Source organism: Danio rerio, chromosome 9, assembly GCF_049306965.1.
Source record: "Danio rerio strain Tuebingen ecotype United States chromosome 9, GRCz12tu, whole genome shotgun sequence".
Classification (NCBI taxonomy): domain Eukaryota; kingdom Metazoa; phylum Chordata; class Actinopteri; order Cypriniformes; family Danionidae; genus Danio; species Danio rerio.
In genome coordinates this window covers 2,918,112-2,933,496 of record NC_133184.1, presented here as the reverse complement: position 1 = coordinate 2,933,496, position 15,385 = coordinate 2,918,112, and the positions used below count along the sequence as shown (strand labels likewise).

Below are 15,385 nucleotides of genomic sequence, written 5' to 3'. Positions count from 1 at the left end.
GGCTTTATCTCTCCCTCCTCTCCACCAATCAGCTGGTGTGCGGTCAGGCGCAATATGTCTGCTGTCGTGTCATCCAGGTGGATGCTGCACACTGGTGGTGGATGAGGAGATCCCCCCCCAAAAATGTGTAAAGCGCTATATAAATGTAAGGAATTATTATTATTATTATTATTATTATTATTATTATTATTATTATTATTGTATAATTAAAATATGATTGTTGTATTAAAATATTGATATATATATAATAGAATATATATTAAAATAAATTAATATATTTTAAAATGTGATTTATTATTTTTCTTTATTTTCAGTGTCACATCATTCAGATTTGCTTTTTATAAGTGCGTATATTAAATTTGTGTTTCTGATAGTCTGTAGTTTCTTTCTGTAGTCCTCTTTAATTGAAAAATAGAATTATTCTGCAAGTTATATTTGCACAACAAACAAACACAATTGCTCTGCATCTCTGATTTGATAAACACAGAGCTGTTGAATTCGTTTACAGTATTTAGGCAAGCATAATATGAGTAACTGTTATTAAATGACCTAAAAAGTACCAAAAGTATACCCTTACATCACTTTTTCAGCACAAAAGTACTTTAAATACTGTTAATTTGTGCCCAACACTGTGCACAATATACTACTTGATTTCTTTTCTAATAGAGCAGTCAGTGTATTTTCTTACACACATTGTATTCTGGTGGTCTAGAAAGTTCTGTCTGTTTGATTCTATATTAAGAGTGTCTGGAAGTGAGCCAGAGACACGAGGCTCCTGTTTGTCCCTCCAGCTGAACATAAACACTCAATGAAGAAAAGAAATGTGACGCATCCAAAAGGGCAAACCAAGAGCACATTTTCAACCAGCGTTGCCAAATAAACTTGATCGTTTCCATCCCAAAACTTTCCATAACCTGCTCAAACACACAAAAAACGGCATAAATATTTGATTAGTAATTTTATTTCAGTCAGAATTGAGACGTTGCTAACCGTCACGATTTACACACCATTGCTAGCGACCGACAACAAAGTCACAGAACTCAATCAATCATTCACTACGCTACAATACTGTGCAGAATTAATGTGTTTAGTAATGTCATTTCTAACTGAATGGAGCAGTTGCACGCACCTATAAAGTGCACGTCTCAAATTTTGCCAAACTGAGCCAAATGTTAAAAATTTGAAGTCATTTTTTAGCCGCACAATTAAACTGGCCAATCTGGCAACACTGCTTATAATCTGAGTTGGTGAGGGGTAAAGTAGGGTTGGCATTGATGGGCGGAGCTTAAGCCCTAATATATAAATGATGGTAGAATAAAGAGAGTCGCGAGATGGGGGAGGGGCTAATCAGGGGTAGTGCTGGTGGGCGGGGTTTGAAACTCCATAAATAAATGATGGCAGACTGAAGAAAGCTGGGGGAGGGGCTAAAGTAGGGTTGGCATTGATGGGCGGAGCTTGAGCCCCAATATATAAATGACGGTAGAATAAAGAGAGTCGCGAGATGGGGGCGGGGCTAATCTGGGGTAGTGCTGGTGGGCGGGGTTTAAAACTCTTCATATATAAATGACAGTAAGAGATAACTCAAGAGAGCCACATGTTGTGGGAGGGGCTAAAATATGATCTGAACTGGTAGGTGAAGCTTGAGCCTCAGGTGTTCAGCTTAGGTTTGCACCCTTGTCCTTTACAAACTGTGATTCCTCCAGATTCCTTGAATCTTTAATGATGTTCTGCACTGTTAAAGGTGAAATATCCACATGTTTTCCTCTCTTTCTTTGAGAAATATTGTTTTTAAACATTTTAATAATTTTCTCACGTATTTGTTGGCTAACTGGCGATTCTCAGTCCATCTTTGCTCCTAAAAGAACAGACCTTTCTTGGATGCTGCTGCTTTTGCCTGATTTACCTGATTACTGCCCTAAACTGCTCCTGTTCCAGCTTTTTTGGAGTGTGTTGCAGATCTGAATGACAGGACAGAATGTATATTTACAACTGAAGTGAAGATGACCGGACAAAACATGAAATAATTTGTGTTCATACTGTGTGCAATGAAATACAAGTCAAAGTCAATTTGGAAATCACTTCTTTCCTTTTTTTTTATTTGTGTTTTCCATACTGTCTCAACTTTTTCTGATTTGGAGTTGTGCAAAAAATCACTCCATACATACCAACAACAAACTTACCAATATTAATATACCATTGGTATTGGTATGTTTATAGTTGGTGTGTATAAATATTGGGATGGCAATGCTGATGTTGATGAATATGTGGTGTGTTACATATACAGGTGTGAGATCGAGGCGACTCTGGAGCGTCTGAAGCGTTTGGAAAGAGATCTGAGCACCAAAGAACAAGCGCTGAAGGAGCGAGAGAGACGCTTGAAGATGTGGGAGAGGAAACTGATCGAGCAGTCAAACACACCGGTGAGTCATTATGTCATTCTGGCCACTAAAGGGCGTGTATTCACAACAAATAAAAGTGTATTTTAATGACAGTAGAACTGCACGATTCTGGCTAAAAGGAGAATCGTGATTTATTTTTATTTTTTGCCTAAAGTAGAGATCACGATTCTGTAGATGTCAAATAAAGGTTAGTATGAGTGGGCTATTATTATTGTTATTCTCAAACAACAGCAATAGGCTTTGTGTAGCTGTACTGTCTGTTAAAATGCTCAATTTTGTAAAGACTTGGAGTGGTGGACTTGAACAGACTTTAGATTTGTCCTGGTCATTAATGCTGATGATAAGTCTGATGTTGAATTATTGTGTTTGAGATATGCTTACAATCTGTAATGTTCTGTATAAAATCTGTCACTGACGTGATTTTCGTGAATACAGAAGACTGGGTGGGTATTTTTGCATTTCGGCGGGTTTTGGATACTTTTTGGGCTGGAATCAGTCAGCTACATCTGGCAACACTGTGTGCGCTTTCGGTTTTATTTTCACTGCTAAGAGCGGTTCACTTCCCGCACGGCTCCCAAACAATCGCTCTGTGCCACAAACTGAATGTTATTTACAACTTTATTACCTGTTATTCACAGCCAATGCAGGGTCTGTTCACTTAAGTAGACTTCATTCAGAGGCGCGCACCCACCCTGTCGTAACAGCTGACGGGTCAGCTCACGTCACGTTTGATTTTGCGGTCGCAAATAGATCATTACATGAAGACAGAAATGACATTTTTGGGGTGAATTATATCTTATAAATACAGTATGTGACTCTTTCAACATCATTTGGAGGTGTCCGGGTTGCTGAACAACGGATGTAGAACAATGTGAAGACCTGTATAGCCACTTTTGCTTCTCTCCTGAACTTGAAAATATAATTGACAGAATCGTAGAAATGCTGGATTAACATGGTATAGGGGGTCGAATCGAGATCGCGATCTTTTTACGATTAATTGTGCAGCTCTAAATGACAGTGTAACCAAGTGTGGAATCATGGGAGTTGTGGTTGAAATCATGTTGATGATGAGCTAAAGTATTCAACATTCATTATCAACTTCATTATTTAGTATAGGACTATAAAAAGGTGCCACTTACAGATTATTTAAATAACAGTCCTTTTGATATTCACAGACTTGTATTATATCTACATTTGATTTATTTGCCCTTGATCTTTGTTACATCTTTGTTACAACCTTAATTAAGCCATCAAAGCTAATATTTACTCAGAAGGGGATTTTCAGTCATTGTTCACTCTCATGTCTGGCAGATCATTTCATTTTTTAGTAGACTTTAAAAGCTGTATTAGTATGTTTATATGTACACTACACTGCTCAAAAATAAAGGAAACAATAAAATAACACATCTTAGTTTTGAATGAATGAAATATTCGTATTAAATACTTTGTTCTTTACATAGTTGAATCTGCTGACAACAAAACCACACAAAAATATAAATGGAAATCAAATGTATTAACCTACCCAAGCTCATTCTGGAAACGTAGCCCCGCGGACGTTTCTGGAGACCGCGATTTACGTGGCCGGAGATACGTATGGCCGCAATTCGTTTTTTCAAGCAATCGCTACGGGGCGGTGTGACGGCGCTCCTCTTTTTCGCGCTCACCGGCTGACGGCTCACCTCTGTGTGGAGGGCTTTCCCACCGCAACCAGTTTGTCCGCTTAGCTCGTAGTGTTAGATAGGCAGAGCGTAGGCCCGGAGGAGGAGGAGCCAGCCGACGACCAGGTTCGAGTCTGGAGAAGAGCATCACGTAATATGAAAAACAGAATCCTAAATAATAAAGCGAACGTGGTTCTGACGGAGAGAGAATGCGGTGAAATTCGAAAACTCTGTCAAAATCGGACCAGGGCTTTTGCGACTTTTGTAAATCGTCGCTTGGGTTTGGGGAAAGAGGAGGCTGAATCGGCCGATTGGCCGGCCGCCCAGTCGATCGTTCAGTCATTCAGTCAGTCAGTCAGTTATTCGGACAGACAGTTGCTCGACAGTGGCCTTCGGCGGCTTTTCACGCAAGAACAGCGCGAACAGCATGTGCTCCCGAGAGGCGTTCGAGATGCAAAAAAACGCGCTCAGCGGCCTCTCGCGGATTCGCCAAAACAAAAACTGCACAAATACATACCTCCTGGGTCTCCAGAAACGTCCGCGGGGCTACATTTCCACAATGAGCCTGGGTTGGTATTTACCCTAGGAGGTCTGGATGTGGAGTCTCAAAATTGAAGCAGAAAAACACTCTACGGGTTGTTCCAACTTTGATGCAATGTCTTTAAAACAAGTCAAAATGAGGCTCATTGGTGAGGCCTGTATAACCTCTCCACAACACTTGGGCATGCTCCTGATGAGGTGGCGAATGGTCTCCTGTGGGATCTCCTCCCAGACCTGGACTAAAGCATCCGCCAACTCCTGGACAGTCTTGTGTTGCAACACGGTGTTCCAGTGTGCTAATTGGATTCAGGTTTGGGGATCAGTCCATAGCATCAATACCTTCTTCTTGCAGGAACTGCTGACACACTTTAACCACATAAGGTCTTGCATTGTCTTGCATTAGGAGAACCCAGGGCCAACCGCACCGACATGTGGCCTCTCAAGGGGTCTGAGGATTTTTTCCCAATACTCTACTTTTATTCAGCTTTGCTTAGAGATCTGATCAGAAAGAGCTTCTTAATGTAACCGCACGCATTTCCTCAAAGTGTGTATGTGAAGTGCTTGTGAATGTATTGTCCGTCAGCAGCGGTGATTATGTGCTGGAGAAAAGCTGCAGTGTTTGTCAGGAGAGTTTGAAGTGTGTGTCAGGGGTGTAGAGCGCTCTCTCTCTCCTGTATTAGGTGAGGCCGTCTGACGCCCACCGGCTCCTTATGGATGTTATTTATGGGAAATGAAGTGGATGTATAGCCACACGCTGAGGAGAGCCTGAGAGAACAGCGTGAGGACAGAGCGCACTTACACACCGCTGACATTTCACTGACAGTAAGATTGGCCAATTTCAGCAGACCATCAGGAGAGAGAGAAAGAGAGAGAGAGAGAGAAAAAGATTTTTTTTTTATTTTTAAAATTCATCTTTATACCATATTAAAATACCACAATTAATAGATGTGCATTTTACTCCAGCCATTTTATAAATATTAGCTCTCCATCTTTAACAGAGCACAACATGTCTTTATGAATTCACACATTTTCAGATTCTTCAAGATTCTTGACATTCTCATAAAAAAAAAAAAACACAACAGTCGCTGGCCACTTTATTAGGTTACGCCTTACTAGTACCAGGTTCGACCCCATTTTGCCATCAGTACGGACTTAATCCTTCGTGGCTGAGATTCAGCAAGGTACTGGAAATATTCCTCAGAGATTTTACTCCATATTGACATGATAGCATCACGCAGTTGCTGCAGATTTGTCGGTTGCACATCCATGATGAGAATCTCCTGTTCCACCACATCCCAAAGGTGCTCTATTGGATTGAGCTCTGGTGACTGTGGAGGCCATTTGAGTATGGTGAACTCATTGTCATGTTTAAGAAACCAGTATGAGATGATTCACGCTTTATGACATGCTGCATTATCCTGCTGGAAGTAGCCATCAGAAGATAAAGACACTGTGGTCATAAAGGGATGGGCATGGTCAGCAACAATACTCAGGTAGGATGTGGTGTTGACACAATGCTCAATTGGTGCTCAAAGTGTGCCAAGAAAATCTCCCCCACACCATTACACTACCACCAGCAGCCTGAACCGATGATACAAGGCAGGATGGATCCATGCTTTCATTTTGATGATGCCAAATTCTGACCATCTACTATCTGAATGTTGCAGCAGAAATGGAGACTCATCAGAGCAGGCAACGTTTCTCCAAACTGCTATTGGCTAGTTTTGGTGAGTCTGTGTGAATTGTAGCCTCAGGTTCCTGTTCTTAGCTGACAGGAGCGGCACCCGGTGTGGTCTTCTGCTGCTGTAGCCCATCCGCCTCAAGGTTGGACGTGTTGTGTGTTCAGAGATGCTCTTCTGCAGACCTCGGTTGTAACGAGTGCTTATTTGAGTTACTGTTGCCTTTCTATCAGCTAGAACCGGTCTGGCCATTCTCCTCTGACTTCTGTATTTACCCCAATAAACTGTATTTTGATTTAGTGTGTGTATTTAATAATTCTTGTAAATACACTGTAAAACATTCTGCTGCCTTCCATTTTTTAGATGAACTTAACTTTTCTAGTCATCTCAACTTAAACCAGTCATACTGACTACAAATATTAAGTTAAACTTTATATAACTGAACAACGTTGTCGTGATTTTTTTTGTCATATTATAAGTGTAATCTGCGCTTCATATTATTATAAACACTTGCTCTATATTGATGAGATGTGATTATATGAGTGAAGGTGATGACAGATTTAGTATTTCTGTTCATTTTTCTGTCTGACAGCTTCTTCCAAACCTGGCCATTCACTCCTGGACAGAAGAGCATGTGGTGGGTGTAAAGTTCATCTCTCATTCTAAAGAGATATTTTCATCACTTTTCATGGTTTTAAAACTTTTTTGCTCTTTCAAAACTAGCATTTCTGGATGGAGCAGATCTTTGAAGGTGAGTTTCTCTATACACACTATTGTAGAAAAATCTGAGGTTAGTAAGAGTATTTTTTTAAAGAAATGATTACTTCATTCAGCTGTAACTTAATCGAAAGTGACCCAAAAATTTTTACAAAATGTTTGTTCTCTTTAAAGATGTTATTAAAATAAAAATAAAAATTCTTAAACCGTTCTAAATTGTATTTAAGTTCCTGAATTATTAACCCTCCCTTTAAATTTTTTCTCCAATTTCTAAAACAAATTACTTTCTCCAGAAGAATAAAATACAGGGAAAAGAAATCCTTGTTCTGTTATTCTGTTCTGTTATTAAATATATATTTAATAACAACTCTTTCTCTGAAGTTATACTACTAATAATTTTTTGTGCACGCATGTGCCATCATCTGTAACTTGCTTTAGTTAAAAAAATCATTCTGCAAAATATATTTCTTCAACAAAAAGACAAGCAATTTCTCTGCTTCTCTGAATTGATTTATACAAAACTATAAAATTTATTTACAGTATTGAAGACAAGTACATTATAAGAAAATGTAATTATCTTATGATACTTTTGAAAAATGTAAAGTAATCTCATATAATACTTTTCATAAATGAAAAGTAATCCAGTAATTACTTACGATACTTTTGAAAAATTAAAAAAGTAATCCCTTTTGATAATTTTGAAAAATGAAAAGTAATCCTTTACGATATGTTTGAAAAAAGAAAAGTAATCCCTTACGATACGTTTGAAAAATGAAAAGTAATCCCTTACGATACTTTTGAAAAATGAAAAGTAATCCCTTACGATACTTTTGAAAAATGAAAAGTAATCCCTTACGGTTCTTTTGAAAAATGAAAAGTAATCCCTTACGATACTTTTGAAAAATGAAAAGTAATCCCTTTTGATACTTTAAAAAAAATGAAAAGTAATCCCTTTTGATAATTTTGAAAAATGAAAAGTAATCCCTTACGATAATTTTGAAAAATGAAAAGTAATCTCTTACGATACTTTTGAAAAAGAAAAGTAATCCCTTTTGATACTTTAAAAAAAATGAAAAGTAATCCCTTTTGATAATTTTGAAAAATGAAAAGTAATCCCTTACGATAATTTTGAAAAATGAAAAGTAATCTCTTACGATACTTTTGAAAAAGAAAAGTAATCTCCTTTGATACTTTAGAAAAATGGTGAGTAATCATTTCCGATACTTTTGAAAAAATTAAAAGTAATCTCTTATGATACATTTTAAAAGTAAAGAACAATCCCTTATGATACTTTTAAAAATTAAATGTAATCCCTACAATACTTTTGAAAAATGAAAAGTAATCACCTACGATAAGTTACTTGATAAGTAATTTAATTACAGTAACTAAATACATCCAACACTGATATCCACATGAAAATCCAGAGACATGTCTTTGATTGCTATATTTTCAAGTATAGGTTTAGCCGGTATCATCAGTTTGGTAGTTCAGATTGTGTGTGATGGAGCAGTAAAGGTGTGTGTTTTCTGCACAGGTGACGGAGAGCTGCAGCAGTACGCCAATGTCTTCAGACAGAACCACATCACAGGACAGAGACTGCTGCTGCTGTCCGAGTCTGACATGAGAGATCTGGGTGTGACGTCTAAAGGACACATCATACACCTGAAGGTACAGCACTTCTGCTAGCTGTAAAATAAAGCTGCGCAATTACTAATAATACGGCAGCTGTGGTTGCCAGAAGTTTACCGTTAAAAATATGGTGGAACCCATGAATGAATTTTCTAATTGCTACAGTAAACTACAATATGGAGTTGCTGCCATGTGATTGGCTGATTAGAATTTTGTGTTAACAAGCAGTTAGAGAGGTGTACCTAATAAAGTGGCCGGTGAGTGTACTACAGAAAGAGCTTGCGTTTTTTTCGCTGAGCTGCACCTTTAAGAAGGATCTGTGACAGTGATGTTTAATTGAAAACTCCATTCTGTCTTATTGTTAAGCTTCTGAAAGAGCAACCTCTGAGAAATAATTTCCTTCCTCCGGGATCTGCTGCTAACTGACACCACACTTCTGAACCCGTGAAGCACTATTGCGTGTGCTCCGTAGAGAGCGGCATTTGTTGAATTAATTACTCTAGATGTATATGACACATGCCAGAGCACCAATTACACGTTCATAAGTGATACACAATGGTATTAATTGTTGTTTTGCCGCTGAAAGTCCATTAACAGGTAATAATTATGCCGCATTCACACACAGCTGGCCATTGGCTGATTGTCAGTGCGCTGCATAAATGCATGTCTTAATGTTTTAAACATAACGTCAAATCTTTCCTTTTCAGACTGAAATCGAGAAACTGACCCACGACTACCTGAATCTGTTTCACTTTCCTCCGCTGATCAAGGCATGTGATCTTCATATTGCTTTTTATATAATGTTTAATGGGGACCTATTATGCATCCTTTTTACAAGATGTAAAATCACGTCTCTAGAGTGTGTATGTAAAGTTCCAGCTCAAAATACCACACAGATAATGCTTTATATCTCTAAAACTGACCCTTTCAGGCTTTGATGGTAACTGTGGTGTTTTGCTGACTGTCGCTTTAAATTCTAATGAGATTGTGTTCTTTTCGAAAGAGGGCGGAGCTATGAATGCCTGTGTGTCAGCATAGTGGCAGATTCAAAAACAAGACTAACGTCCTATGCTAATTAGTGAAAGCTGGTCACTAGTGGGCGGGGCTTTCACCCTCTGATGATGCGTACATTGGGAGAATGTCAATCAAAGTGTTTCTGCAGACTGCTTTGATCTAGTGTGATTATAAACAATAGGAATAATTCATGTTTACCTTTAGAAGCTGGTTATATTCACACACTGTTGGCACACAACTGTGTTTAAACCCCTATAAAAGTGATTTATGCATAATAGTTCCCCTTTCATATCAGTTTATGTGCGCTTTTCATACTTATGTCCACCTTTAGGACGGTTCGGCCTCTGAGGAAGCAGACGAGGACTGGAGCAAGACAGTGAACCTGGAGCTGGTGTTTGGGTATCACTGGAAAGCAGGCACAGGACAAAAGGTCATTTTACACCCCTATATGTCACCTATACAGAAATCTAATATATGACTATATATTGTATGAACATATAATACATCTAAAAATATTTCCCAAGTGCTGTTTAACAGAGATAATATTTCTTCAACATTTTTTTAGACATAATAGTTTTAATGATTTCTAATAACTGATTCCCTTATCTTTGCCATGATGACAGCACATAATATTTGACTTGATATTTACTAGTATTCAGCTTAAAGTGACAATTAAAGACTTACAGTAACTGGGGTAATTAGGTAAGTTATTGTATTATGATGGTTTGTTCTGTTGACAATTGAAACAAGTATTGCTTAAGGAGGCTAATAATAATGACCTTAAAATGTTTAAAAAAAATTAAAAACTGCTTTTATTCTAGCTAAAATAAAACAATTAAGACTTTCTCCAGAAGAAAGAAATATTATAGGAAACAGTGTGAAATATTGCTATGTAAATATCCATTGGGAAATTGATTAAACATTAAAAGAGTAAACATTTTGCTGGAGGGCTAATAATTGTAATGTCAGCTGTATATGAAATTTTATATAACATGTTTGAACAAATATGTAAATGCTTGTTATTCCAAAGGTTGAATATAAATAAATGGCCATTTATGCCAAAAATCATTAGAATATTAAGGAAGATGTTTGTATTTTTCCAACCATAATTATATTTCAACTGTTGTTTTTTTTTATTTTTTATAAAAAAATATATTATTATTCAAGTATTATTATTCAAGTCTTGAAATGAACTTTACTAAAGAAAAAAGAAGCACATCAAAAGAAATAAAAAACACATATCCCAATATACACACACACACATATATATATATATATATATATATATATATATATATATATATATATATATATATATATATATATATATATTAAGGGTGTCACGATCCTCCAAATCCTCGATTCGATTTTCGATTATAAATAATTAATTAATAACGAATTAATTATTTGTAGCCTACCGTTTAAACTATCTGACCTGCATGGTCTTTGTTTGACCCATAAACAAATTATACAGTAAATGAATAAAGGTAAGATACACACATAATCACCACCTGTCAATCACTTTTTCTGCGGGACTCGTGAATAGGCAGTGATCTGTGTCGTTATAATGGCGTCGGTAAAAAAGACGCACAACCAACAGGAACCAGCCAACAGTATCTGAGGTGTTCACTAAAATGACTAAGTACTTGTGTAATGGAAGATGGAAGCAGTCTACTGACCCGCTGACTGCCTTGACCCGCTGTCTCGAGCGCATGACAATGTGTGTGCGTCTGTATCTGTGTGTGAATGAGTGTGTGTGGTCACGTGATGTGCGTTTTCAGAGGTAGTGAGGAAGGAGGGCTGCTCAGAAATGCTACACGCCAGTGTGGATGTGGATCGTTGTCGTTCTAAATTGCCATTTAAAAACAAAGACATATTAGTGTAAACAGGGCCTGAGTGTATTTTTCGCGAGCGGATTTGCAACTGGTGCGGGGCGGAGGATCGCGATGCGCGCATCGTCTATCATCCCAACCGTAATACGTACATAGCAGAGCTTGCAAACTGTGTTTTTTTTTTGTCGACAACACGAACGTTGTCAACATAACTCACTGGAAATCCAAAATGCTTACACACTGGCGACTTCATTGAAAGAGGAGAGGGTTTAAGCTCTGTCGACGGGTCTCCTGCTTCTGCAGTTTAACAAGCTCTTCAACAAGCCTGTTTTTTTCCTGCTTGGCAAGCCAAGCTGACGTGACATGGGGGCGTGGCAGCATCGACGATTCTATTTTTTGATTCGATAATCGAAGTTGAGCATAAATTTCGATCGAAATTTATTATTACTATATATACAACATGAAGGGGTTAAATGAGTTTTTTTTCTAGAAGATGATGGCCTTTCATTCATTTAAACACAAATTGTAAAATGTTTTAACTCATGTCTGATCACTTAAAAAAAAAGTATTAGCATTCCTCAGCAGTAATATTCTTGATTATTAATCTGAATATTGGGGCTCTCTTTAGCGTGTGTGAACTCTCTGATTTATTTGTGATTTGCTGTCATTATTTCTGCATCAGTATTCCTGCTTCACTTCCCATGCTAACAGGGGGCTTTTGTCAGCGATGTGATGCCTTGTCATGCCCGAGACGTTTTTTTTGTTTTTTTTTGCTGCAGCAATTGCAGCGCTCCTTGATTTGAAGTTGTCTTCTTAGAGTAAACGACGCCTCCGACGACTGACCACCGTCTCGCATTTTTTGCTTCCCAAGCCTCTTGTTTTTGTTCTCTCAAAAAAAATAGAAAGAGAAGAGATAAATAATATTTTTTTTTCATCTGGAGCGACGCGTCGCATCCACCCCCTCTTGCCGGCGAGCCTTTGTTTAGGCCCCTGACACAAGAGAGCGACTGCTTCTTCACTTTTCCCTTTGAATTTAATCAAAAAAATTTAGCCAGAAGTCATTTTCTTTTTAAAAGGCAAATGTTATTTAATCTTTCAGCTGTTCATTGTCCCATCATAAAAAGTCCCCTTTCAAGGCGTGCGGCGGGGCTGAAGCGGGGCCGCTAATTGCCTCCTATTTCTCCTGACATGTGGTGGTTTGGTTGGGAGGAAGCTCAGCGGGAAGAAGGAAACAGGAGTCTGAGAAAATGAGAGCTAATTATTTTCCCCTGCCTGGTGTCAGCCTCCGTGTCAGCCTTGTTTTTACAAACTGCAAGCTTTTTTTTGCACTAAATAAAACAAACCCGCTCTGCTCAAGGTTTTTTTTTTCTCTCGTCTTTTACGCTCTCTCTCTCTCTCGTTCCTGGCGGTGTCGTGGTACCAGCTGCACTTCTCAAAGCCTAAATGAGACCCTGCGATTGTGCTTTTGCCCATCTGACAGCACCGAGTGTTTCTGTTAATGAGGATATCAGGGCTTAGTCGCCGGAAAAGGTGCTGAATTATGTATGAGGTGTCATTAGACGCTTACCACGCTGGCCGTCATTACCGCACATTGTTTCTGCGGCTGCTATTAGAGAACGGCTAACGTTTGGCAAACGCTCGGTCAACGCTTTAAGCCCCGTCCAGAAACAAACACACACGTGCTTGCTCTGCTCCTAGCGTGAGTGTGTGTGTGTGTGGCGGGAATGAGCACGTGCTTTAAGCTGTTGCCTTTGACCTCAGCACCGGGATGGCAGATTGGACGGATCATTACCGCTCTAGCCTGGCCTCTCGGTACAGGGGGGCTCATCTCCATTGCTAATGCGAAGGAGAATGGATGTTCGGGTCTCTCGCTCTTGTTATGGCTGAGAAACGAACACGGACGCTTTCCTGCACTCTGATCTCGTCTCAGCACATCATTCTGGCCTAGAAACCGGAGTGTGTGTGTGTCTGTGTGTGTGAATGAATGCTGGAATGATTTATTCTCACGCTTCCTCAGGGATGTTTGCATTCACACGCCACACCTTACGGTGCCGCACAGATTTACAGCAAGACAAAGTCTGAAACCAGGGATTGATGGGAACTTTTTTTTTCTTTTCGGTAGCATATTAGGCACTGTGGGGCGAGGCAGTGGCGCAGTAGATAGTGCTGTCGCCTCACAGCAAGAAGGTCGCTGGTTCGAACCTCTGCTCAGTTGACGTTTCTGTGTGAAGTTTGCATGTTCTCCCTGCCTTCATGTGGGTTTCCTCCGGGTGCTCCGGTTTCCCCCACAGTCCAAAGACATGCGGTACAGGTGAATTAGGTAGGCTAAATTGTCCATAGTGTGTGTGTGAATGTGTGTGTGGATGTTTCCCAGAGATGGGTTGCGGCTTGAAGGGCATCCACTGCGTAAAAACTTGCTGGATAAGTTGGCGGTTAATTCCGCTGTGGCGACCCTGGATTATTAAAGGGACTAAGCCGACAAGAAAATTAATGAATGAATGAATGAATGAACTAGACACTGTGACTTTTAAAGTTATAGTGACTCAGCATTTTTATAGGTGCTAAATTTGTTTTCTTACCCAAATCAATTAAGTTAACTTCATTGTTTTTTACAATTTTAAGTGGATTTAATATAAAACTTTTAATATAAAATTAATATAAAATTAAGTTTAAAAAATCAGAAATCAGGGAAATATTTGCTTTTTTCTGCAGTTGACGTCAGAACAGCAGGAACCGCTACTAATTCACCAACGTCACTTTAGAGCTAGTGTTTGAATGATTCTCTAGCGTAATGTCTAAAGTGATGACAAAACAGCTGATTCACTCACATTTTAAGATTATAACGCTGAACGGCATGAAATGCCATCAGTCTACAGAGATTTCCCTGTTTTTCTCTGTTGGATCACAATAATTAACCCCAAAAAGATGGCGGCCGATGCACTGAATCCGATACTCCAAAATTATAAATATTTTAAAATAGACACTATCCTTAAAAATAAACTGCATATTCGCAATCTAATTAGCTACATTCTTGCCTAAAAAAGCTTTAAAAGTACATTATGTTGTCCAACAGCAGCAATATTGCCGGCAGCTAGCTCTCTACAACTCTCACATGGTCGCCCTCTTTCTTGGTAGCATATTAGACACTGTGACTTTTAAAGTTATTGTGACTCCGAATTTTTATAGGTGCTGTATTTGTTTTCTTACACAAATCAATTAAGTTAACGTCATTGTTTTTTACAAATTGAAGTGGATTTAAAATAAAACATTTAATATCAAATTAAGTTTAAAAAATCAGAAATCAGGGAAATATTTGCTTTTATCTGCAGCTGACGTCAGAACAGCAGGAACCGCTACTAATTCACCAACGTCACTTTAAAACTAGTGTTTTTATGATTCTCTAGCGTAATGTCTAAAGTGATGACAAAACAGCTGATTTTTGCTCACATTTTAAGATTATAACGCTGAACGGCATGAAATGCCATCAGTCTACAGAGATTTCCCTGTTTTTCTCTGTTGTATCACAATAATTAACCCCAAAAAGATGGTGGCCAATGCACTGAATCCAATGCTCCGAAATTATAAATATTTTAAAATAGACGCTCTCCTTATAAATAAACTGCATATTCGCAATCTAATTAGCTACATTCTTGCCTAAAAAAGCTTTAAAAGTACATTATGTTGTCCAACAGCAGCAATATTGACGGCAGCTAGCTCTCTACAACTTTCACATGGTCGCCCACTTTCTTGGTAGCATATTAGACTGTGACTTTTAAAGTTATTGTGACTCCGAATTTTTATAGGTGCTGTATTTGTTTTCTTACACAAATCAATTAAGTTAACTTCATTGTTTTTTACAAATTGAAGTGGATTTAAAATAAAACATTTAATATCAAATTAAGTTAAAAAAATCAGAA

General features: G+C 38.3%; 1 protein-coding gene across 1 annotated transcript in view; it reads left to right on the top strand.

Annotated features, from left to right (window-relative positions):
• map3k20a (mitogen-activated protein kinase kinase kinase 20a) overlaps window positions 1-15,385 on the top strand; it is a 49,359-nt gene that overhangs the window by 26,845 nt on the left and 7,129 nt on the right. Inside the window, exons 11-16 of the mRNA NM_001327940.1 lie at window positions 2,285-2,420; window positions 6,869-6,913; window positions 7,000-7,027; window positions 8,528-8,661; window positions 9,330-9,392; window positions 9,968-10,066. Of these exons, the coding sequence (NP_001314869.1) occupies window positions 2,285-2,420; window positions 6,869-6,913; window positions 7,000-7,027; window positions 8,528-8,661; window positions 9,330-9,392; window positions 9,968-10,066 (505 nt within the window). The remainder of the gene's footprint in view (window positions 1-2,284; window positions 2,421-6,868; window positions 6,914-6,999; window positions 7,028-8,527; window positions 8,662-9,329; window positions 9,393-9,967; window positions 10,067-15,385) is intronic.